Below are 20,163 nucleotides of genomic sequence, written 5' to 3' on the forward strand. Positions count from 1 at the left end.
CCTCTGATCTTGGGGAACTGGCTGGCTTCTCCTAGAAGACACGCCCGCGTGTGTGTCTCTTGTGTCCAGCTGTCGTGTGTCCCGGTGGCCAGGAGTACCAGGAGTGTGGCCCCATGTGCGGTCACCACTGCGGGGAGCCAGAGGATTGTGAGGAGCTGGGTGGCTGTGTGGCAGGCTGTAACTGCCCCCCGGGGCTTCTGTGGGACCCTGAGGGCCAGTGTGTGCCCCCCAACTTCTGCTCCTGCCAGCTTGGAGCCCACCGCTATGCCTCTGGCAGTGTCACCGTGAGGGACTGCAACCACTGGTGAGGGTGGCAGGGCGGGGAGGGGAGGGAGGGTGGTGAGGCAGTGGGCTGTGCTCGCCACACTGACAGGCCCTGTCCAAGATGGAGCCCGGCCTGGTCCGGTTGAGTTCTGTCTCTATTGAGTTTTACTCTCTTGATGATAAAGCAGTGAAGTGACAAATGGAAGAATTGTTCCCACTTGGCAGATGAGGAAACTGAGGCTCAGGTAACCTCAAAGGCTTGTGGCTGAGAAGCAGAGGCAGGTTTAGGCTGAGGAGGCAGGGCCAGATCGCTGAGAAGGAGCACTTGGGAGCTGGGCAGGAAAAGTTGATCCGGTGTCTATTCCATACGAGCAGATCAGCCTGGGGGTTCATGGAATATGGATTCCTAGGATGGCTGCTTCCGGGGTGAGCCGGAGGCCTGGAGTTTGTGTCCCTGCTGGGCCTGCCTCTCACTCCCGTCTCCCACCCTCTGGCAGCATCTGTCAGGAAAGAGGCCTCTGGAATTGCACAGCTCACCACTGCCCCCCACTGCAGACAGTCTTCTGTCCCCAGGAGCTCATCTATGCTCCCGGTGCCTGCCTCCTCACCTGCGACAGCCCCAGTGCCAACCAGAGCTGCCCAGCCGGAAGCACGGACGGCTGTGTCTGCCCCCCGGGCACTGTGCTACTGGTAAGTCCAGCAAGAGGCAACGAGGAGGCCTTTCCTGTATCAGTGCGCTGCCCGCCCCCATAGCGGTTCTCAAACCATGTCCCGATCCTCTGCCCAGGCTGAGCACTGTGTGCCTCCGGAGCTCTGTCCCTGCCGGCACAGTGGGCAGTGGTACCCGCCTAATGCCACCATCCAGGAGGACTGCAACACTTGGTATGCCCCATCCCTGTGACCTTCTGACCTTGGGACCCTTGATTCCCCAGATATCATGCCCACCTGCCACTAGGTACCCAGGTGCTAGAAGAGGTTGAGATGGGGGTCTCCAGACTGGCTTGGATCCTAGGGACCCTCGAGGATCCCCCTGTGACAGAGTTAGCTCTGTTCTCAATAACTGTCCCAGTCCCTTGCCCACAGCGTGTGCCAGGGTCGGCAGTGGCATTGCACAGGCCATCGGTGCAGCGGACGGTGCCAGGCCTCGGGTGCCCCCCACTATGTGACGTTTGATGGGTTGGCCTTCACCTTCCCGGGGGCCTGTGAGTACGTGCTGGTGCGAGAGGTCAGCGGCCATTTCAGCGTCTCCGCCCAGAACCTGCCCTGCGGGACCAGTGGCCTCACCTGTACCAAGTCCCTGGTTGTCCGTGTGGAGAACACTGCCGTGCACCTGCTCAGAGGTGGCTGTGGCAATGCCGGGGCGGGGGGCAGTGCCAGTGGGCGAGGGGCACCGCTGTGTGGCTGGAGCCCGGATTCTCCGAGCTGGCTCCGCATTAGCCCAGTTTTCCTCAGTGTGGTGGGCTTGGCGGCAATCATCATTCTGGAAGCCTCCAAGCAATCAAAGCTTAGAGAAGCCTCATGACTTGCCCAAAGTCACGGAGGTAGAGAGGTTTGGAAAGAAGGCTGACTGTGCCCCCACAAGAACCTAGAAGAGCCGTGGCTGCAGGCAGGGGCTGACCTCCTCTCCTCTTCCACAGGCAGGGCAGTGATGGTGAATGGGGTGAGCGTCCGACTCCCCAAGGTCTACACAGGCCCAGGGCTGAGCTTGCGCCACGCCGGCCTCTTCCTGCTGCTGACCACGCGCCTGGGCCTCACCCTGCTCTGGGATGGAGGTCAGCGCCCCCCTCATGCTCTGCACCAGCAAGGCGGGGCCTCTTCCCAACCCCGGCCAATGCCTGCTCCAGCTCAGAGGTCAGGCCCGCCTCCTGACGTCCCCCACAGGGCAGATTTCCAGTGTGGCCGCCCGCTAGTGCCCTCCCCAGTGCTCCTCACACCCAGTACCTTCCCCGGGTCTCAGCCAGGACAAATGACCCAGAGTTTCCAAATTGTATTTTTATGGTTCTGTTTTCCTTCATTATGAAAGCAATACCAGCTCACCCAAGAAACACTGAGAAAATACCAAGTTTTAGGAAGAAGAAATGAAAATAGATCTCCTAACATCCTACCACCCAAACACAAGCAGTTGGCATCTTGGAAATGTAACTGTTAGTGAGAATTTGAGAGAAACCAAAATAACTCTGTATGGACTTGGTATTGTGCAGCTGGGCTGCCCGGGGCTTCTGGCTAGCTCTGTGTGTGTGTGTGGCATGAGTGTGTGTGTGGTATATATCTGTATGTGTGTGAGGTGTATGGGTATGTGTGCGGTATGTGAGTGTATGAAGTATGTGTGTGGAATGTGTGAGGTATGAGTGTGTGGTATGTGAGTGTGTGTGGCATAAGTGTGTGTGGTGTGTGACTTGTATGTGTAGTGCATGAGTATGTGTGTGGTATGTGTGTGTGTGGTATGTGTGTGGTTTGTGTGTGTGTGGTGTATGAGTATGTGTGTGGTATATGAGTGTGTGAATGAGTGTGTGTGGTTTGTGTGTGTGTGGTATATGAGTATGTGTGTGGTATATGAGTGTGTGAGGTATGTGTGTGAATGAGCGTGTGTGGTTTGTGTGTATGGGTATATGTGTGGTGAATGCACCAGTGTGAATGGTATGTGTGTGAATGCGTGTGTATGATATGTGTGTAGTGTATGTGGGTGTGGTATGGGTATGTGTGATGTGTGTGAGCGTGTGGTGTGTGTGTGTGTTGTATGTGAGTGTGTGTGTGTGTGTGTGTGTGAGAGAGAGAGAGAGAGAGAGAGAGAGAGAGAGAGAGAGAGAGAGAGAGAGAGAGAGGTATTCTCATACTTGTTTCCCAGCCAGAATCTGGCCTGACAGAAGATTCCTGGTTCCCCAGAAGCAGTTTATTTGTTTAGTGCCAGTCCTGGGACTTGAACTTGGGATCTGGGTGATATCCCTTAGTTTTTTTTCCTCAAACCTGATGCTCTGCTACTTGCGCCACACCTCCACTTCCAGCTTTTTGCTGGTTAATTGGAGATAAGAGTCTCACGGACTTCCCTGTCTGGGCTGGCTTTGAACCCTGATCCTGAGAGTTCAGACTCCTGAGTAGTTAGGATTGCGGGCGTGAGCCACTGGGATTCAGCTCCCAAAGAAGTTTCCTTAGGGAAGCAGGCTTCTGGTTTATCCCCCCAAATACTGGTCTCTTCATTTGATACCGAAAGTTACCCCTCTCCCCAAAGGAGCCAGTACCCCCTGTTGGGTGGGGGTGTCTGCAAAGGATGGTGTTGTGCCCCTGGACTTTCCCTCAACCCCCACTCTGGCTGAGGGCCAGTGGAATATTTTTGTTGTTGTTGGTCGTGGGGCTTGAACTCTGGGCCTGGGCGCTGTCCCTCAGCTCTTCAGCTCAAGGGGAGCGCTCTACCACGTGAGCCACAGCGCCACTTCCGATTTTCTGGTGGTTTACTGGAGATAAGAGTCTCTCGGTTTTTCCTGCCTGGCTGGCTTTGAACCGTGATCCTCAGATCTCAGCCTCCTGAGTAGCTAGGATGACAGGTGTGAGCCACCGCGCCCTGCTAGTGGAGTAACTTTTCTAATGATGTCACTAGGCACCCGGGTACTGATACAGCTGAGCCCCCGCTTCCGTGGCCGCGTGGCCGGGCTGTGTGGAGACTTCGACGGCGATGCCAGTAACGACCTGCGGAGCCGCCAGGGAGCCCTGGAGCCCCTGGCGGAGCTGGCTGCCCATTCCTGGCGCCTCAACCCCCTCTGCCCAGAGCCAGGAGACCTACCGCACCCCTGCACCGTGAGCACGGGTGGAAGGAAGGCAGGTGGGAGCCCTCACGAGAGCAGAGGGCTGGGGTGGTGTTCAGGACATGCCTCCCGCCGCAGGTGAACGGCCAGCGAGCGCCCTGGGCCCGGGCCCGCTGTGGAGTGATGCTGCACCCACTCTTTGCCCCTTGTCATGCCGAGGTGCCCCCCCAGCAGTACTACGAGTGGTGTGTGTACGATGCCTGCAGGTGAGGAGGACCCGCCAAGGGTGGGGACGGGGGCGCACCGAGGGCAGGGAGGGGCGCTGGGCTCACTGCTCCCCTCGCAGCTGTGATTCTGGCGGTGACTGTGAGTGCCTGTGCTCGGCCATCGCCACCTATGCTGACGAGTGTGCCCGGCGTGGACGCCATGTGCACTGGCGCAGCCAGGAGCTCTGCCGTGAGTGTGCCTCCTGGGTTTTTTTTGTCGGTTGCGGGGCTTGAACTCTGGGCCTGGGCACTGTCCCTGCGCTCTTCAGCTCAAGGCGAGCTCTCTACCACGTGAGCCACAGCACCACTTCCGGTTTTCTGGTGGTTCATTGGAGATCAGAGTCTCACGGACTTTCTTGCCCGGGCTGGCTTTGAACCGTGATCCTCAGATCTCAGCCTCCTGAGTAGCTAGGATGACAGGTGTGAGCCACCAGCGCCCAGCTGTGAGTGCACCTCTTCAAAGGTGCCTGTCCTGTCCCACCAGCCATTTAGTTATTCAGCTCCCCGGGGCTGTGGCCCTGCGGTCTGGTGCCCTCAGGCCTCAGTGAGCCATGGTTCTCTCTCTCCTGTCCGCTTAGCCCTGCAGTGTGAGGGGGGACAGGTATACGAAGCCTGTGGTCCCACGTGTCCCCCCACCTGCCACCACCTCCGTCCAGAGCCTGGATGGCACTGCCAAGCTGTGGCCTGCGTGGAGGGCTGCTTCTGTCCCGAGGGGACGCTGCTGCACGGTAGGTAGTCGGGCCGGCAGAAGGACACAGGCTGGGGCGAGGCCGCAGGGCCGGGGTGGCGGGCCGGGGCGGCGCAGGCGCACATTCCTCTCTGTGCTGTGCGTTCAGGAGGAGCCTGCGTGGAGCCGACCGCCTGTCCCTGCGCGTGGGGGGACAGCTTCTTCCCGCCGGGCGCTGTGCTGCACAAGGACTGCGGGAACTGGTGAGTGGGGGTGCCTGGGGGCAGCTTGGGCCCCCCCAACTGGCCCAGCCCAGCGTGTGGCTGACTCCGGGCCCCTGTGCTCAGCACGTGTCGGGAGAGTCAGTGGCACTGTGAGGAAGACGGTGCCGCCTGTGAAGAGCCGATGCCCAGCTGCGCCGAGGGAGAGGTGCCGTGCCAGGAGAGTGGCCACTGTGTGCCCCGCGAGTGGCTTTGTGACAACCAGGACGACTGTGGCGATGGGTCCGATGAGGAGGGTGCGTGCCTTCGCCCCGGGGGTGGCTTCCCGGGCAGCTGCTTCCGTCACCAGGAGCTACGGGAGGATGCTCTGATTCTCCTGAGCCCGGGGGCTCCTCTGAAACCCTCTGGCACTGGAGCACCCGGCCTCTGCCCTCCTGTCTTGTGCCAGGCTGCGCCACACCAGGCTGTGGGGAGGGACAGCTGTCCTGCCACGCCGGCCACTGCCTGCCCCTGGCCCTGCTCTGCGATGGACAGGATGACTGTGGAGATGGCACCGATGAGCAAGGCTGCCCGTGCCCCTCCGGCTCCCCGGCCTGTGCTGACGGGCGCTGCCTGCCCCTGGCCCTGCTGTGCGACGGTCATGCGGATTGTCCAGACGCCGCGGATGAGGAGTCCTGTCTGGGTGAGCTGTCTCGACCCTACGCTAGCCCACGGGGCGCCTTTCCCACAAGGCCCAGCTCCTGGTGGAGCCTGCCCTCCCCCCCCCCGACTCCTCTTTGACAAATTGGCACCTGCACCCTAAACTGAAAGCAGGGGCAGTATCCGGAGACTACCTCCTCTCTCCGACCGCAGGCCGGGTAAACTGCGCCCCAGGGCAGGTGTCCTGCATTGATGGAGGTTGCATAGACGCCCTCCGGTTGTGTGATGGCGTCTGGGACTGCCCGGATGGAGCGGATGAGGGGCCTGGGCACTGCCTCCTGCCCCCTCTGCCCACGCCTCCTGCAGACACCGTGCCCGGCCCCTCCACTTCAAGTCCCTGGGGCAGCGCCAGTCCTGGTGAGTCTCCTCGAGGAGATGGGGATGCGGAAGCTGAAGGGCTGAGGGTCTGCCAGGAGGACAGGAGGGAGCATTTCAGAGGGAACGGCCACACTCTGGGGCTGCAGATGCTACAATTGGGAGTTGAAGATATTTGAGAGGGATTCAGGGACCAAACTTAATTTCTTGGCATTCAAGGCCTCCTTCTGAGGGGGAATCTAATGGAAATTTTTGGACAAGAAGGCTTTCAGAAAACCAACAACCCAAGCCTGGCACTGGTGGCTCAGGCCTGTAATCCTAGCTACCCTGGAGGCTGAGATCTGAGGATTGTGGTTCAAAGCTAGCCCAGGCAGAACACTTCATGAGACTTTAATCTCTAATCAACTACCTAAAAACCAAAAGTGGTGCTGTGGCTCAAAGTGGTAGAGTGCTAGCCTTGAGCAAAAAAGCTCAGGCCAGCGCCCAGGCCCTGAGTTCGAGCTCCATGTCCGACAAAACAAAGCAAAACAAAACCCCAACAGCCCACTTCAAGAGGGCTCGGACCCCAGGAGCATGGGCTTCTGGGGCGGGGAGAGGGTCTCCTGAGATGTAAGGATGAGCCTGTCTGCTCCTGCCAAGAGCCAGCACAGGTGCCTGTTGCAGCGCCCCCCTGTGGCCCCTTGGAGTTCCGGTGCGGCAGCGGCGAATGTGCCCCACGGGGCTGGCAGTGTGACCAGGAGGAGGACTGCGAGGACGGGAGCGACGAGCTGGGCTGCCGGGGGCCCTGTGCTCCGCCCCACGTGCCCTGTGCCCACGGCCCCCACTGCGTGTCCCCGGAGCAGCTGTGCGACGGCCTGGCACAGTGCCCCAACGGCTGGGACGAGCACCCAGACACCTGTGGTGAGTGCGGCAGCCCCCGCCCTGGGCGGCTCCGCAGGCCGGGCTGGCCGGGCACGGGCCCCTGGGCCGCTCGGACAGGGACCCAGGGCTGAGGACATCAGAGACCAAGTGACCCTTGAGCTCCTTTGATCTTCTCTCATGAAGCTTTAAAATAACATTTTTCTTTTGCGCTTCCCTGCAGGCCCAGGAGAAAGGGGGAAGGGGCAAAATGTTGTCTCTACTCACGTTTGGACGAGGGGGTGGAGGGCGATTCTGGGAGCGTGGTGAGGGGTCTGTGTACAGAGCCTTCTCACCTACCCCCCCCATCAGAGGAGAACCCTGCAAGTCAGTCCTTCAGGCCCTGGCCGCCTCTCTGGAGAGGAGGTCCACAAGCCCCAAACTCAGGGCCTTTCCCTCCTGAACCCCTAGAAAAGGGGCGGACCCCTGCCTCATGCCTGCCTTCCTCCGTCAGTGCCTGCCTTCCTCTCCTGGCCGGCAAGGTGTGAGCACTGCAGACATTTCTCAACCTATCCACAGGCTCAACCCAGCTGCCCCCATGCCAAGGGCTCCTCCCCTGTGGTTCGGCTCCCTGGCTGTGCCTGAGTCCCGAGCGGCACTGTGATGGGATCGCTGAGTGTCCCCAGGGCGAAGATGAGCTGGGCTGTGGTATGAACACTTCGGTGGGGGAAGAGGAGGGCGGAGGGGAGCAGTTGCCGGCCCAGGCTAGGAGCTAGCTCTCATTCCTCACTCACTGTGTCCTCCTTTCTTTCCCAGACAGGCTGTCAGCCCCACAAGGCCCCAACAAGACCGGGACCCCGTGCCCAGAATACGCATGCCCGAATGGCACCTGCGTTGGTTTCCAGCTGGTGAGGGTGGGGACCCGGGGCGGGGACGGCAGGGGCGTTGTGCACCCGTGGGGCAGGAGCCGAGCTGTCGACTCCGCAGGTGTGTGACGGGCGTGCGGACTGTGAGTTGGCGGGTGACGCAGAGCGCTCCCCAGAAGAGCAGGGCTGTGGGGCCTGGGGTTCCTGGAGCCCGTGGGAACCGTGCAGCCACACCTGTGGGCCTGGGGTGCAGAGCCGGAGTCGCCAATGCTCCCCAGTCCACCTCCCAGCCCTGCAGCTCTGCCAGGGGCCCGGGCAGGAGTCTCAGGCCTGCTTCACCGAGGCCTGCCCAGGTGAGGGGCAGGGTGGGGGAGAGGAGGGGAGGGGAAGGCCCCGGGCCTCCGGCTCTGCTCACGGCCCCTGTGCTCGCAGTGGACGGCCGATGGAGCTCCTGGTCTCCCTGGTCCCCGTGCTCTGAGCCGTGTGGGAGCACCACGCTGCGGCACCGCCAGTGCCACCCGCCCCAGAACGGGGGCCGGGCCTGCGGCCTGCTGCCTGGGGACCCCCACAGCGCCCACCAGACCCGTGAGTGGAAGGGAGCGGGGCGGGGTGGTGGAGGGATCGCCACCAGACCCTGGGGGCGCGGGGAAGAAATGGCCGATGTGCCAGTGGGACACTGACCTCTGACCTTGGGTCCGGCCTGTTCTCAGAGCCCTGTCCTCAGGAGGGCTGTCCCAATGCCACCTGCTCTGGGGGGCTGGTGTTCTGGCGCTGTGCCCCTTGCCCTTTGACCTGCGAGGACATCTCTGGCCAGGCCACGTGCTCGCCTGACAGGCCGTGTAGCAGCCCAGGTAAAGGGGGCTCTGGGCACAGGGGCTGTGGAGCCGTCTTGTCTGCCTGGAAGACTCACCTTGGGCCTTTCCTAGGCTGCTGGTGCCCAGAAGGACAGGTGAAGGGCAGTGAGGGGCGCTGCGTGCGGCCCCGGGACTGCCCCTGCCTGGTGGAGGGCGCCCGCTACTGGTCTGGGCAGCGGATCAAGTGGGACTGCCAGCTGTGCATCTGCCAGCACGGGCAGCCAAGACACTGCAGGCCCAGCCCTGACTGTGCGGGTGAGCCCCCTCTTCCCTGGCCCCTCCCTCAGGAGCCCCGCCCTTCCTCCACCGAGCTGGGTACTCTACCCTGACTCCTGCTCTCTCTTCCTCTCCCTCTCTCTCTCTGTCTCAGTGGACTGTGGCTGGTCCTCCTGGTCCCCCTGGGCAGAGTGCCTGGGTCCCTGCGGCAGCCAGAGTGTCCAGTGGTCATTCCGGAGCCCCACAAACCCACGCCTCTCCGGTCGAGGCCAGCAGTGCCGTGGCATCCACCGCAAGGCCCGCAGGTAGCTGCTGGGATCCTGCCCTCAGCTCTGCCTCCCGCTTAGGTGGCTTCCTGGGTGATTCCTTCTCCTGTAGGTACTTCATATACACTCAGACCCAAAATTAAGACCTTCCTTTGTGCCAGGCACCAGTGGCACACACACACCTGGAATCCTAGCCACTTGGGAGTCTGAGATCTGAAGATCAAGACTTAAAGCCAGCCTAGGCAGGAAAATCCATGAGACTCATGTCTTCAATTGACTCCCAAAAATCTTACTCTGCTCCTTCTCTGTCTACATCCCCAGGACTCCCTGGGGACCCCAACCTTCTATTTCTAGGGGGAGCAGAAAGAGCTCACAAGCACAGCCTGACAATTCCAGGGGCTGGAATTGTGTGGAGGCTCTGGGGGTGGGGGTGGGGGACACAGCCTCCTGTGCCTGTCCAGTCGCTTTGGGACGGGCTGCGGTGTTGCACACTCTGCTACCTCACCCCTCTTTGGGCCACTTCCGATGTCCCAGATGTAGGACTGGGCAAGGTGATAAGGTGACAAGACAATTCAGTCCGGACCCCCCCCCCCCCGTCTCCTCCCCTCCCCCCCTTCTTGCTGAAAGCCCTGAGCCCCAGGCCTGCCCTCCTGAGCCCCAGGCCTGTCCCCCTGAGCCCCAGGCCTGCCCCCCTGAGCCCCAGGCCCGCCCTCCTGGGCCCCAGGCCCGCTGCCCTCCTGAGCCCCAGGCCCGTCCCCCTGAGCCCCAGGCCTGTCCCCCTGAGCCCCAGGCCTGTCCCCCTGAGCCCCAGGCCCGTCCCCCTGAGCCCCAGGCCTGCCCTCCTGAGCCCCAGGCCCGCCCTCCTGGGCCCCAGGCCTGCCCTCTATCCAGCACAAGGGTGTTGCTCATCCCTTCCAGGTGCCAGACAGAGCCATGCGTGGGCTGTGCGCAGCAGGGCCTTGAGCATCGTGTGGGGGAGCGCTGGCGTGAGGGCCCGTGCCACGTGTGCCAGTGCATGCACAATGGCACCACAAGCTGCTCCCCCTACTGCCCCCTAGGCAGCTGCCCTCAGGTGAGGGGCTGGGAGTGGGCCTGGCAGAGTCTGGAGGGTGATGTGGACGCCTCAGGCTTGGGAGACACATGGGGTAGGTCAGAAGCGACCTGACTTCTGTGCCCTACAGGGATGGGGCCTGGTGGAGGGAGCGGGAGAATCATGCTGCTACTGTGCCCCGCCCGGTGAGTGAGGTTGGGGGTGGCAGCAGAGGGGTCCCAAGTGGAGGAGAATCCCATGGGCCTTGAGAGAGAGCTGGGGTGGTCTGGCTTCCTTGTCCTGAAAGGTGCTCATGGGGTGATGAGGCCAGGACTGAATATAACACCTGTTCACAGCTGTACGCACGCACACAGCTATATACACACATGCAATTGTACACACGCACACAGCTGTACACACACATGGAGCTGGACACACCCACACAGCTGTACACATGCACACAGGTGTACACACAATTGTATATATGCATGCAGCTGGACACATGCACACAGCTGTATACATACATGCAACTGTATACATACATGCAGCTGTACACATGCAAGCAGCTGCACACGTGCACACAGCTGTACACGTGGCTGTACACATGCATGCAGTTTATACATGCACGTAGCTGTGTTCATGTGTGTAGCTGTGTACACATATGCAGCTGTACACATGCACACAGCTGTACACACAATTGTATATATGCATGCAGCTGTACACACCCACGCAGCTGGACACGTGCGCACAGCTGTATACATGCATGCAGCTGGACACGTGCACGCAGCTGTACACATGTGGCTGTACACATGCATGCAGCTTATACATGCATGTAGCTGTGTTCATGCATGTAGCTGTGTACACATATGCAGCTGTACACATGTGGCTGTACACACATGCAGCGTATACATATATGCAGCTTATGTATACATGCAGCTGAATACACGCATGCAGCTGTATGCACACATGCAGCTGTGTTCACGCATGCAGCTGTATCCATGCATGCAGCTGACTCCAGCTAACAAGGCTGCTTCCATGTGAATGACAGCAGGCCTGGCTTGAGACCTGCACCTGCTCCATCCAGTTCTGACAGTTGCTTTGGAATGACAGACTATTCCCCTAAATACACAGTGGAAGCAAAACAAACCCAATTCACACAGAGGGAAGGAGGAGTCCTTCCCAATGCCAGGATTTTCCTGGGAAGTCATGAGAGGGGGGGATCCAAGCAGTGAGCGTGGCTGGGCGGACTGGTGTGAGTGACTCTTGGTCGCTTCCTCCTGAGCCTCGGGTCTTCCCCTACAGAAGAGAACCAGGCTGAGCCCCTGGTGGCCCCTCCTGCGCCTGCTCCAGCCCCCAGCTCGCAGATCGGAGCTCCTCTGGTTACCTACGTCCTGCCTCCACCGGGAGGTAAGGCACATACCGTTGAGGCAGACGCTAAGAAGCGGCTCAGTGTCCCGGGCAGGGCTGGCGTGGAGGGCACGAGACTGCTGGGCTGGTCCTGTGCCCCATGCACTGGAGCTCGTCCATGCCCTGCCCTGCCCTGCCTTCTGTCTTGTGCTAAGATCACTCTGGGGGACCCCAGCGCCCCTGTCGTGCCCTGCTCTGTCTCTTCTCTATCCAGATCCCTGCTATTCTCCCCTGGGCCTGGCCCAGCTGCCCAAGGGGAGCCCAGCGCAGGAGCCCCTCACCTCGGCTGCACCTCCAGGAGCTCCCACTGAGGGGCCTGGCCTCGGAGACCTTGCCGAGTGGCACACCCGGCCGCCCTACCTGCAGCTGCACCTTCTGAGGCCCCGGAACCTGACTGGTGAATGGGGAAGAGGGGCCGGCCGTGGCAGGAGTGAGTGGCCCCCGCGGGGCTGACCCCTCTGTCCCGCACCCCTCCCCCCAGGCATCATCGTGCAGGGGGCTCCTTCCTCCCCCACGAACGCCGCCAGCTTCTCACTCCAGTTCAGCAGTGATGGTCGACACTGGCACAACTACCATGACATCCTGCCCGGCACCTTGCCCTCAGCCCAGGTACCAAATGCCCAAGGCCTCACCGCACCCCTGTGTGGAGCCCACACGGGTTTTGTTTTGTTTTTGTTTTGTTGTTTTGTGTTTTTTGGTCGTGGGGTTTGAACTCTGGGCTTGGGCACTGTCCCTCAGCTCTTCAGCTCAAGGCGAGCGCTCTACCACTTGAGCCACAGCACCATTTCCGGTTTTCTGAGTGGTTTATTGGAGATAAGAGTCTCCCAGACTTTCCTGCCCGGGCTGGCTTTGAACCGTGATCCTCAGATCTCAGCCTCCTGAGTAGCTAGGATGACAGGCGCAAGCCACCAGCGCCTAGTGAGTCCACACCGTTTTTGTCCCCAAGGGGCTTTGTCTCCCCAAGGGCTAGCCCCTGCCTTCGATGCTTATGGAACGCAAGTGGACATTGGAAAACCTCCATCTGGCTCTGGTCTTTGGAACACTATGGCAACCTGGGAAGGAGAAGGGGTGGGAAATCCTAAGTTCATGGAGGGCTTTGGGGAACTAGGCCCCACAGAGGCCTCCCAGGGAGACAGGGCCCAGTCTACACAGGTGTTTGCTCTTAGCTATCTCAGGAACCTCTGCTCTGGGCCAAAGCTAGGATGGTCCTGAGGAGCCGGCTGTGGGCACAGCTTCACCCCTGCCCTCAGGCACTGCCAGACCAGGGGGCGGGGCTTAGACCAGAAGCCAGGCCTTTCTCTGGCCTTGAGGATGCCTTGTCTACTGCTGGGTGGGCACGGGCTCCAGCAGGGTACAGGACAGGCAGAAACGGGGGAGGGGGGCTCCAGGAAGGACCCACAGTGGCTGACTGAGCACCAGGCATCCTCTTCTGCAGGCTTTCCCTGAGAACTGGGCCAATGTGGACCTGGAGGCATGGATGTTTGGCCAGGTAGTGCAGGCGAGGTACGTCAGGATGTGGCCACACGATGCCCGGCAAGGTGCTGTCCAGCCCCGCCCCTTCCTGTGGGCGGAGCTACTGGGCTGTGAGCCAGGTACAGGCTGGTCTGGGAGTGGGAGCAGCGGGAGTGGGCGGGGCACGGCAGAGGCTCTTAGCAATAGTCTCTCCCCCAGCGCCTCTGTGCCCAGAAGCTGGGCACCTCTGCGCCGGTGGTGAGTGTGTCCTGACGGGCAGCCGGTGTGACGGGGTTGTGGACTGCGAGGACGGCTCTGATGAGCGGGGCTGCGGGCCCTCGCCTGCCCACACTGGCAGGTAGGGCCTGGTCTCAGCCTGGGCTCAGAGGGGACAGTGTGGGGAGGAGCGGCGGCAGCGGGAACACACCAGACATGCAGGTTCTCGGGTCTCACCTGGCCCTGCAGCCGGGGCCCTCCATGTGCGCCTGCCACCCCCTCCGGGGATGCCATCATGGCGGGCTAAGAACCCCTGTCCAGCCTGAGCAGGCGTCGCTCCGCTTGAATGCCCCACCTCAGTCCAGTCACCCCGATCCATCCTTGATAAGGGGCTCCGGGGCTAGGGAAACCCCTAACTCCCCCTTGGGGTTTTTTCCTACCCAGTGTCCCTTCCACAGCCGTGACTCCAGCTCCCCCCTCCTCCCCTCCTGGACAGCTTTCCCCTCAACCCAGGGAGGTGAGTGGGAAGCTCCAAGCCCCCCAGAAGGTGTACAAAAGACAGGGCCCTGGGCCTCCCTGCCTCACTGGTGCTGCTCCTGCACCTGAACCTGTGTCTTCCTCCCTCTCACATGTTCATTTCCTCCTCTGTCAAGCCTTCAACCTGGAGCCTTCTGGAGGCCAGCTTGGTGTGAGGGGGAGGGATGGGGGCTGAGGGGATGGACCGAGGTGCAGAAAAGCACAGGGCTGCAGAGTCCTGAGTCCCTGGTGGAGAACTCTCCCCACAGGGGAGGGGCAGCCCATTGGCTCTGGGGGAGGAGACAGCTCCATCCTTGGCCCAAGCTTTGGGAGGCAGAGGAGGTGGGGAGATGGAGGATGTATCTGCATCCTGTGTGGGAACAAGAGGCTGGAGGCTGGGGGACCATGTGGAGCCTTCCCCAGGGCCGGGGCTGCACGGGTGGCTCTCTCCTTGCAGGGTCTAGCAGAAACGGAGCCCAGTCATTCAAAGTGGGGGTCATCCATGCCTCCCACAGGTATGTGCACACCCTGTGCCCCTCCCCTGTGAAAAAAGTCCCGACGGGCCTCTTCTCTCCAATTAACTGCTCAAAAACCAGCAGTGGCTCTGTGGCTCAAAGTGGTAGAGCACTCGCCTTGAGCAAAAGAGCTCAGGGACAGGGCCCAGGCTCTGAATTCAAGCCCCACAACTAACAACAACAAAACATCTCCCCGGCTTTTCTGCTGGCGCTGGCTTTGAACCTCAACCCTCAGACCTCAGCCTCCTGAGTAGCTAGGATTACAGGCATGAGCCAGCAGCTAATTGAGAGTTTTCATGAAATGAATCGCTGGTCAGAACTTTTCTTTACTTTCCCTTAACACTCCTCTTGTGCTTCTTTGCCTACCAGTGTCAACTGACTTTTCGACCTGAAGGTCCTCTGGGGTGGGTGGAGTCTATGGCACCTATGATCAAGCCCAAGATTCACTCTCCATCTCATTTGCTCTGGGGGGTTAGAACAGCTGGGCAGTCATCCCCTCCCTTCCCCCTCTCCCCCCAGGGAACAGTCTGATGAGTCCTGCCTCAATTTCTCCAGCTCCTCATCCCATGCAGCCAACAGCCATCACCCCCACCTTCCCTCCTGGGACCGAGAACCTGCAACCAGGAGCGGCGGCCTTGCTGTCCCCACACCCCGTAGGAACCACTGCTGGTAAGACTCAGCTCTGTCTGGATGCAAAACCTGGCAGACCAATTCTCTCTGAAGGGCTGGAAGCCAGAGGGGACAGAGATCCCTTTGCTCAAGGTCTCATAGCTCATTTTCTCGTAGAACCAGATCTAAGCCCTGTTTCCTGACCCAGTCCATCCTTTCCCATTCTCCCAAGAGAGGCAGGCGTCAGGTCCCCCTACTGTGCTATGATCAAGGAAGAAAAGTAGGACGACTGGGTTCCTGGTCAGCTGACTGTGGTGGTACCCACAGGTCACAGCATCCCCCCGAGGCCTTCTGGCCCATGCATTGCGGCCCCGGCCAGACGCCGTGTGAGGTGCTGGGCTGTGTGCGGCAGGACCAGCTGTGCGATGGGAGGGAGGACTGTCTGGATGGCTCTGATGGGGGGGCACCGTGGTGAGCGGGCAGGCCTGCGTCACACACTGCGGATGGCAGGAGGGTGGCGGGAGTCCTTGCTCCCGTTTCTAACCCATATGGAAAAGGCTTGGGAGAGAATGGTGCAGTAAGGAGCGTAGAGGAACTGAATGTGCCAAAACAACCAGGAGTGCCTTTCAAGAAGGTGAAGAGGGAGAAGGGAGAGGCCTGTCAGATGGCCTTTGAGAAGGTCCATCCATCCACCCACCTATCCATCCATCCAGGCTCTCATACACTTGTCCCTCATATACTTGTCCATCCATCCATCCATCCATCCATTCATCCACCTATCATCTACTCATCCATCACCCATCTATTCATCCCATCCATCAATCTACCAATCTAGTTATTCATTTACCTATTCTGTCCATCTGTCTGCCTGTCTGTCTGTCTATCTATCTATCTATCTATCTATCTATCTATCTATCTATCTATCTATCTATCTATCTATCTATCTAATCTATTCATCCATTTACTCACCACACTCCTCATCTATCCATCCATTCACCTATCTACTTACCTCATTCATCTATCCCTCTACCTATCCATCCATCCATCTGTCCATCCATCTGTCCATCCATCCATCCATCCAAAGTTGATCAAAGCGTGCTCTTCCAATCCAAAGAGGAATAGTGTTCCCCAGTTGCAAGAAGGGTCACCTCAGGGAGTAGGAGTACCCATTCAGGAAAAAGGTAACCAAAGGGGATTAACTGTTCTTCTAGATGTTTTGGCTTCTTTCTTGGCATTCCAAGAATCTTGGGTTTTGATGCTAGTACTGGGACTTGAACGCAGGGTCTCAGACTCTCGCTTGGCTTTATCACTCAAGGCTGGCACTCTACCACTTGAGCCACCCTTCCACTCCCGGAATCTTTGACAAGCACAGAGATCGTATGAGATCTGGGTGGCTCAAAGACCCTGGATGGACCTCATCCACATGCAGAGGAAGCAAGCGTGCTCCGGACGCAGGCTGTGGGAAGTTTAGGGAGGAAGGCGAGGTCAGGGACTCTCGCTAGCAAGCTTTAGCCCAGATTGAAAGGGTTCTGTTGATCATCCAGCCACAAATCACTTCTGTGATTTCTCCTTTCTCCTCTTCCTGCACCGGTGGGCAGCGAGTGCTGTGCCCTTCACCGTGCCTGCCACAGCCGTGCCTGGGCTGCCCTCCTCGAGAAACCTCTGCTCGTCCAGCCAGCTGAGCTGTGCCAGTGGGGAATGCCTGACCGCCGAGCGGCGCTGTGACCTGCACCGCGACTGTCAGGACGGCTCGGATGAGGAGGGCTGTGGTATGCACCTGCTGGGTGAGGGGCGGCCCTGAGGGACGTGGTCCCGCCCCAGCCGCCTCTGAGCCCCGCCCACCCGTCCTGGCAGCGGACTGCGTGCTCACACCCTGGTCTGGCTGGAGCGGCTGCAGCCGCAGCTGTGGCCTGGGACTCACCGTCCGGCGCCGGGAGCTGCTGCGGCCTCCGCTGCCCGGGGGCGGCTGCGCGGCAGAGCAGCTCCACAGCAAGCCCTGCTTCCTGCAGGCCTGCCCAGGTACCCGGGGCCCCAGACGGACGTGGGGTTGATTGCAGGCCCCTTGATGTGGGAGATCTGGGTTGGCTCATATCCAAGACCCTCACTAAGGAGGCAGCCCCTGCACTCCACGGGGAACCCCAATGTCCAGCCTTCTTCTCTGGGACTCTAGGAGGAGGCCGCTCCTCTGATGTCACAGCCTTGTCAGGAAACCTGCTCCCCTGGTCCCGTCCCACCCCAGATGTCCATCCTGGCTCTGGATGGGACCCACTGTACCAACTGTACCCCACCCAGGGCTGTCACAGCCCTTCCCAAGGTCCCAAGAGACCCCTCGAGGTGTCTTCCCCTTATGGTCCCCCAACCTGTGGATGACAAACAGGTGGAGGAAGCGGCAGAACTCCCGTATTTTCCGGGGCCCTCCCTCATTCTGCCCCTCCCTCTCTAACATTGTCTCTTGGGGATCTTCCTTTGCTATTTCTCCCTACAGTGGCTGGGGCCTGGGCAGACTGGGGCCCCTGGGGCCCCTGCAGTGTCTCTTGTGGGGGTGGCCACCAGAGTCGTCAGAGAAGCTGCGTGGACCCCCCTCCCAAGAATGGCGGTGACCCCTGCCCCGGGGCGTCCGGAGAGAGGGCACCCTGTGGGTTACAGCCCTGCCCTGGCGACAGAGGTAAGGGGGAGCTGGTCATAGCACCCCAGGGGCAGGTCTCTGGGCCTTCCTCTGCCCAGTGCCCACTCCACCCATGTCCTCCCCCCTCCCCCAGACTGCGGGCTGGGCCGTGTGCTTGTGACAGCTGAGCTGTGCCGGAAGGGGCTCGTGCCCCCGTGCCCGCCCTCCTGCTCGGACTCCCAGGCCAACAGAAGCTGTGGTGGACAGTGTGTGGAAGGTGGGGTACCCCTTAGCCTCCCCAGGCCCCCGCCCTCAGTTCCCACCCTGCTGTCCCGGAACTGAGTGCTCTCCTCCATCACGCCCAGGATGCCGCTGTCCCCCGGGGCTCCTCCTGCAGGACTCACACTGCCTTCCTCTCTCCGACTGTCCCTGCCTGGTCGGTGAAGAGCTCCACCCACCAGGACCCGCCTTCCTCCTGGACAACTGCAGCCAGTGGTGAGGCGCTGGGCCGAGGGCGGGCGCTGGGCGGGGCCTCCACGCCCCGCCGGGCTCAGCTTCTCCCTCCTCCCCTGCAGCACTTGCGAGAAGGGTGCGCTGCTGTGCCAAGCAGCGGGCTGTCCCCAGGCCTGCGGCTGGTCAGCCTGGTCGCCCTGGACTCCCTGCGACCGCTCCTGCGGCTCTGGAGTGAGGACCAGGTTCAGGTGAGGAGTTAAGCAGGGGAGGAAATGGGGTGAGGGAGGAATGGGGCGCAGGAGGGGTCTGCCCTGAATGGGAGGGCAGGAGAGAGGACAGAGCGGCAGGAGGGCTGGGAAGGAGGGAGGGGAACAGGTGCCTAGGGCTGTCTCTCTCCCCAGGTCTCCTTCCAACCCTCCTGCGGCTTTTGGGGGTGCCTCATGTGAGGGTGACAGGCAGGAACTACAGGCCTGCCACACAGAGTGTGAGACAGGTACTGTAGTAGGGGTCTGCCCTCTTCCAATTGCACGTGCCCAGAGCACTTGGGGGTGGGACCCCTGGCACCATGGGTGGGCGGCCCGTGAAGCCTTCCCAGCAGAAACGGCACTATTTACCTTGTTTTATTTCAAGTATTTGCTTTTGCTGGTACTAGGGCTTGAACTCAGAGTCTGAGCCCTTAGCTTTTTCCACTTAAGCCACAGCTCCACTTCTGGCCTTTTGGTAGTTAATTGGAGATTAAGAGTCTCATGGACTTTTCTGACCGGGCTGGCTTTGAATTGTGATCTTCAGATTCTCAGCCTCCTGAGTAGCTAAGATTACAGGCGTGAGACACTGGTATCCAGAGAGGCAGTCTTTGTTGTTGTTTGTTGGTGGTGGTAGTGGTGGGGCTTGAAGTTGGAGCCGGGGCACTTTCCCTAAACTTTTTTGCTCAAGGCTAGTGCTCTCCCACTTTGAACCACAGCGCCACTTCCAGTTTTCTGGTGGTTAATAGACTTTCCTGCCCAGGCTGGCTTTGAACTGCGATCCGCAGATCTCAGCCTCCTGAGTAGCTAGGATTACAGGAGTGAGCACCAGTGCTTGGCTGCAAGATAGTCTTCATTGGCCTGAGTGGGTGGGCTTTGGTGGGGAGGAGGATAAACTCCCACATGGATGGGCCAGATGCTGACCAGAGATATGCCTGCGCAAGTGTGTACAGAACACGAGCAGATCAGGCTGCCTGGCTGGCTGTGAGTGTCAGACGGGGGTCTCAGACACAAGAGCACTTAGAAACCAGACGAAGTGCCAAAGCGTTTCCGTTCTTGTGGACTGGGAATCCCCCAGGCCGGGCCTGTCCCTGTGGAGTTCACTGAGCAGGCTTTGCCCGATGAGAGTCAAGACAAATAGGACCGAATATAGAGGAGATGGAGCAGGCGGCTGTGGTGTGGGGAACAGGGATGCTGGATCAAGGTCTTCCTACAGAGGGCTGGTGATATACTAGCTGTAGTGCACTGGGACACGGACGTTTCCCACATAGAACATTCTAGAAGAGTTGGGGGGGAGTGTGAGGGTGTGTCAGGGGCTAGCTGGGTTGTGCGATGTGGTAGGGAGCTGGGCAGGTTCTGTGGGATGCTCTCTTGGTCACCCCTTGGGGAGGGCTGGAGAGTGGGGGACCCCCACACTTCGGGGGGACGGAGGCTGCGCCCGCAGAGCAATCAGTGTGCTGTGCTTGTGGCCTTGCCTCTTGGCTTCTCAGTCCTGCCCGGGCTCCGCAGCCTTCCCGGGCCCCTGGCGAGGGCCTGTCTTGTGTCCCCTGCAGAGGTGCTGGGCTGGACACCCTGGATGCCGTGGTCTTCCTGCTCCCAGAGCTGCCTCCTCCCCGGCGGGAGCCCAGGCCGGCGGCAGCGTTTCCGGCTCTGCCCTGGCCCCGCAGACGAGGCCTGCCCCGGGGAGGCCGCCCAGGAGGAGCCGTGCAGCCCCGCTCTGTGCCCAGGTGCCACCCCACCATTCCTGGAGTGTCGGGGACCAGGGGAGGGTCAGAAGCCCTGGAGCAGCTTCCTGCAGTCCAGGGCAGGGAAGGAGGGAGGGGCGAGCAAGGCTGGCTCCTGTCCTTAAGCTGAGATGGCCTCAGCCCTCCCTCCAGGAAGCCAGCCATGATGAACAATGTTCAAGGAGT

At 60.4% G+C, this 20,163-nt stretch overlaps 1 protein-coding gene across 1 annotated transcript in view; it reads left to right on the plus strand.

The window, feature by feature from the left end:
- The window catches only part of LOC138809913 (SCO-spondin-like), a 53,706-nt gene that overhangs the window by 7,720 nt on the left and 25,823 nt on the right, over nucleotides 1-20,163 (plus strand). The window contains exons 17-55 of the mRNA XM_069997027.1: nucleotides 70-304; nucleotides 762-954; nucleotides 1,052-1,146; nucleotides 1,348-1,604; nucleotides 1,902-2,036; nucleotides 3,857-4,053; nucleotides 4,140-4,267; nucleotides 4,348-4,457; nucleotides 4,846-4,995; nucleotides 5,104-5,197; nucleotides 5,282-5,451; nucleotides 5,604-5,837; nucleotides 6,008-6,211; nucleotides 6,833-7,069; nucleotides 7,586-7,714; nucleotides 7,823-7,914; nucleotides 7,994-8,225; nucleotides 8,305-8,457; nucleotides 8,583-8,723; nucleotides 8,799-8,981; nucleotides 9,097-9,247; nucleotides 10,127-10,280; nucleotides 10,390-10,444; nucleotides 11,541-11,645; nucleotides 11,860-12,042; nucleotides 12,127-12,254; nucleotides 13,081-13,237; nucleotides 13,317-13,455; nucleotides 13,758-13,830; nucleotides 14,287-14,344; nucleotides 14,864-15,013; nucleotides 16,552-16,722; nucleotides 16,808-16,972; nucleotides 17,439-17,618; nucleotides 17,713-17,835; nucleotides 17,924-18,053; nucleotides 18,134-18,259; nucleotides 18,413-18,504; nucleotides 19,807-19,980. Of these exons, the coding sequence (XP_069853128.1) occupies nucleotides 70-304; nucleotides 762-954; nucleotides 1,052-1,146; nucleotides 1,348-1,604; nucleotides 1,902-2,036; nucleotides 3,857-4,053; nucleotides 4,140-4,267; nucleotides 4,348-4,457; nucleotides 4,846-4,995; nucleotides 5,104-5,197; nucleotides 5,282-5,451; nucleotides 5,604-5,837; nucleotides 6,008-6,211; nucleotides 6,833-7,069; nucleotides 7,586-7,714; nucleotides 7,823-7,914; nucleotides 7,994-8,225; nucleotides 8,305-8,457; nucleotides 8,583-8,723; nucleotides 8,799-8,981; nucleotides 9,097-9,247; nucleotides 10,127-10,280; nucleotides 10,390-10,444; nucleotides 11,541-11,645; nucleotides 11,860-12,042; nucleotides 12,127-12,254; nucleotides 13,081-13,237; nucleotides 13,317-13,455; nucleotides 13,758-13,830; nucleotides 14,287-14,344; nucleotides 14,864-15,013; nucleotides 16,552-16,722; nucleotides 16,808-16,972; nucleotides 17,439-17,618; nucleotides 17,713-17,835; nucleotides 17,924-18,053; nucleotides 18,134-18,259; nucleotides 18,413-18,504; nucleotides 19,807-19,980 (5,883 nt within the window). The remainder of the gene's footprint in view (nucleotides 1-69; nucleotides 305-761; nucleotides 955-1,051; nucleotides 1,147-1,347; nucleotides 1,605-1,901; nucleotides 2,037-3,856; nucleotides 4,054-4,139; nucleotides 4,268-4,347; nucleotides 4,458-4,845; nucleotides 4,996-5,103; nucleotides 5,198-5,281; nucleotides 5,452-5,603; nucleotides 5,838-6,007; nucleotides 6,212-6,832; nucleotides 7,070-7,585; nucleotides 7,715-7,822; nucleotides 7,915-7,993; nucleotides 8,226-8,304; nucleotides 8,458-8,582; nucleotides 8,724-8,798; nucleotides 8,982-9,096; nucleotides 9,248-10,126; nucleotides 10,281-10,389; nucleotides 10,445-11,540; nucleotides 11,646-11,859; nucleotides 12,043-12,126; nucleotides 12,255-13,080; nucleotides 13,238-13,316; nucleotides 13,456-13,757; nucleotides 13,831-14,286; nucleotides 14,345-14,863; nucleotides 15,014-16,551; nucleotides 16,723-16,807; nucleotides 16,973-17,438; nucleotides 17,619-17,712; nucleotides 17,836-17,923; nucleotides 18,054-18,133; nucleotides 18,260-18,412; nucleotides 18,505-19,806; nucleotides 19,981-20,163) is intronic.

The sequence above is a fragment of the Dipodomys merriami genome, unplaced genomic scaffold (assembly GCF_024711535.1).
Source record: "Dipodomys merriami isolate MVZ:Mamm:240054 unplaced genomic scaffold, mDipMer1.0.p SCAF_5, whole genome shotgun sequence".
In the NCBI taxonomy this organism is placed as follows: domain Eukaryota; kingdom Metazoa; phylum Chordata; class Mammalia; order Rodentia; family Heteromyidae; genus Dipodomys; species Dipodomys merriami.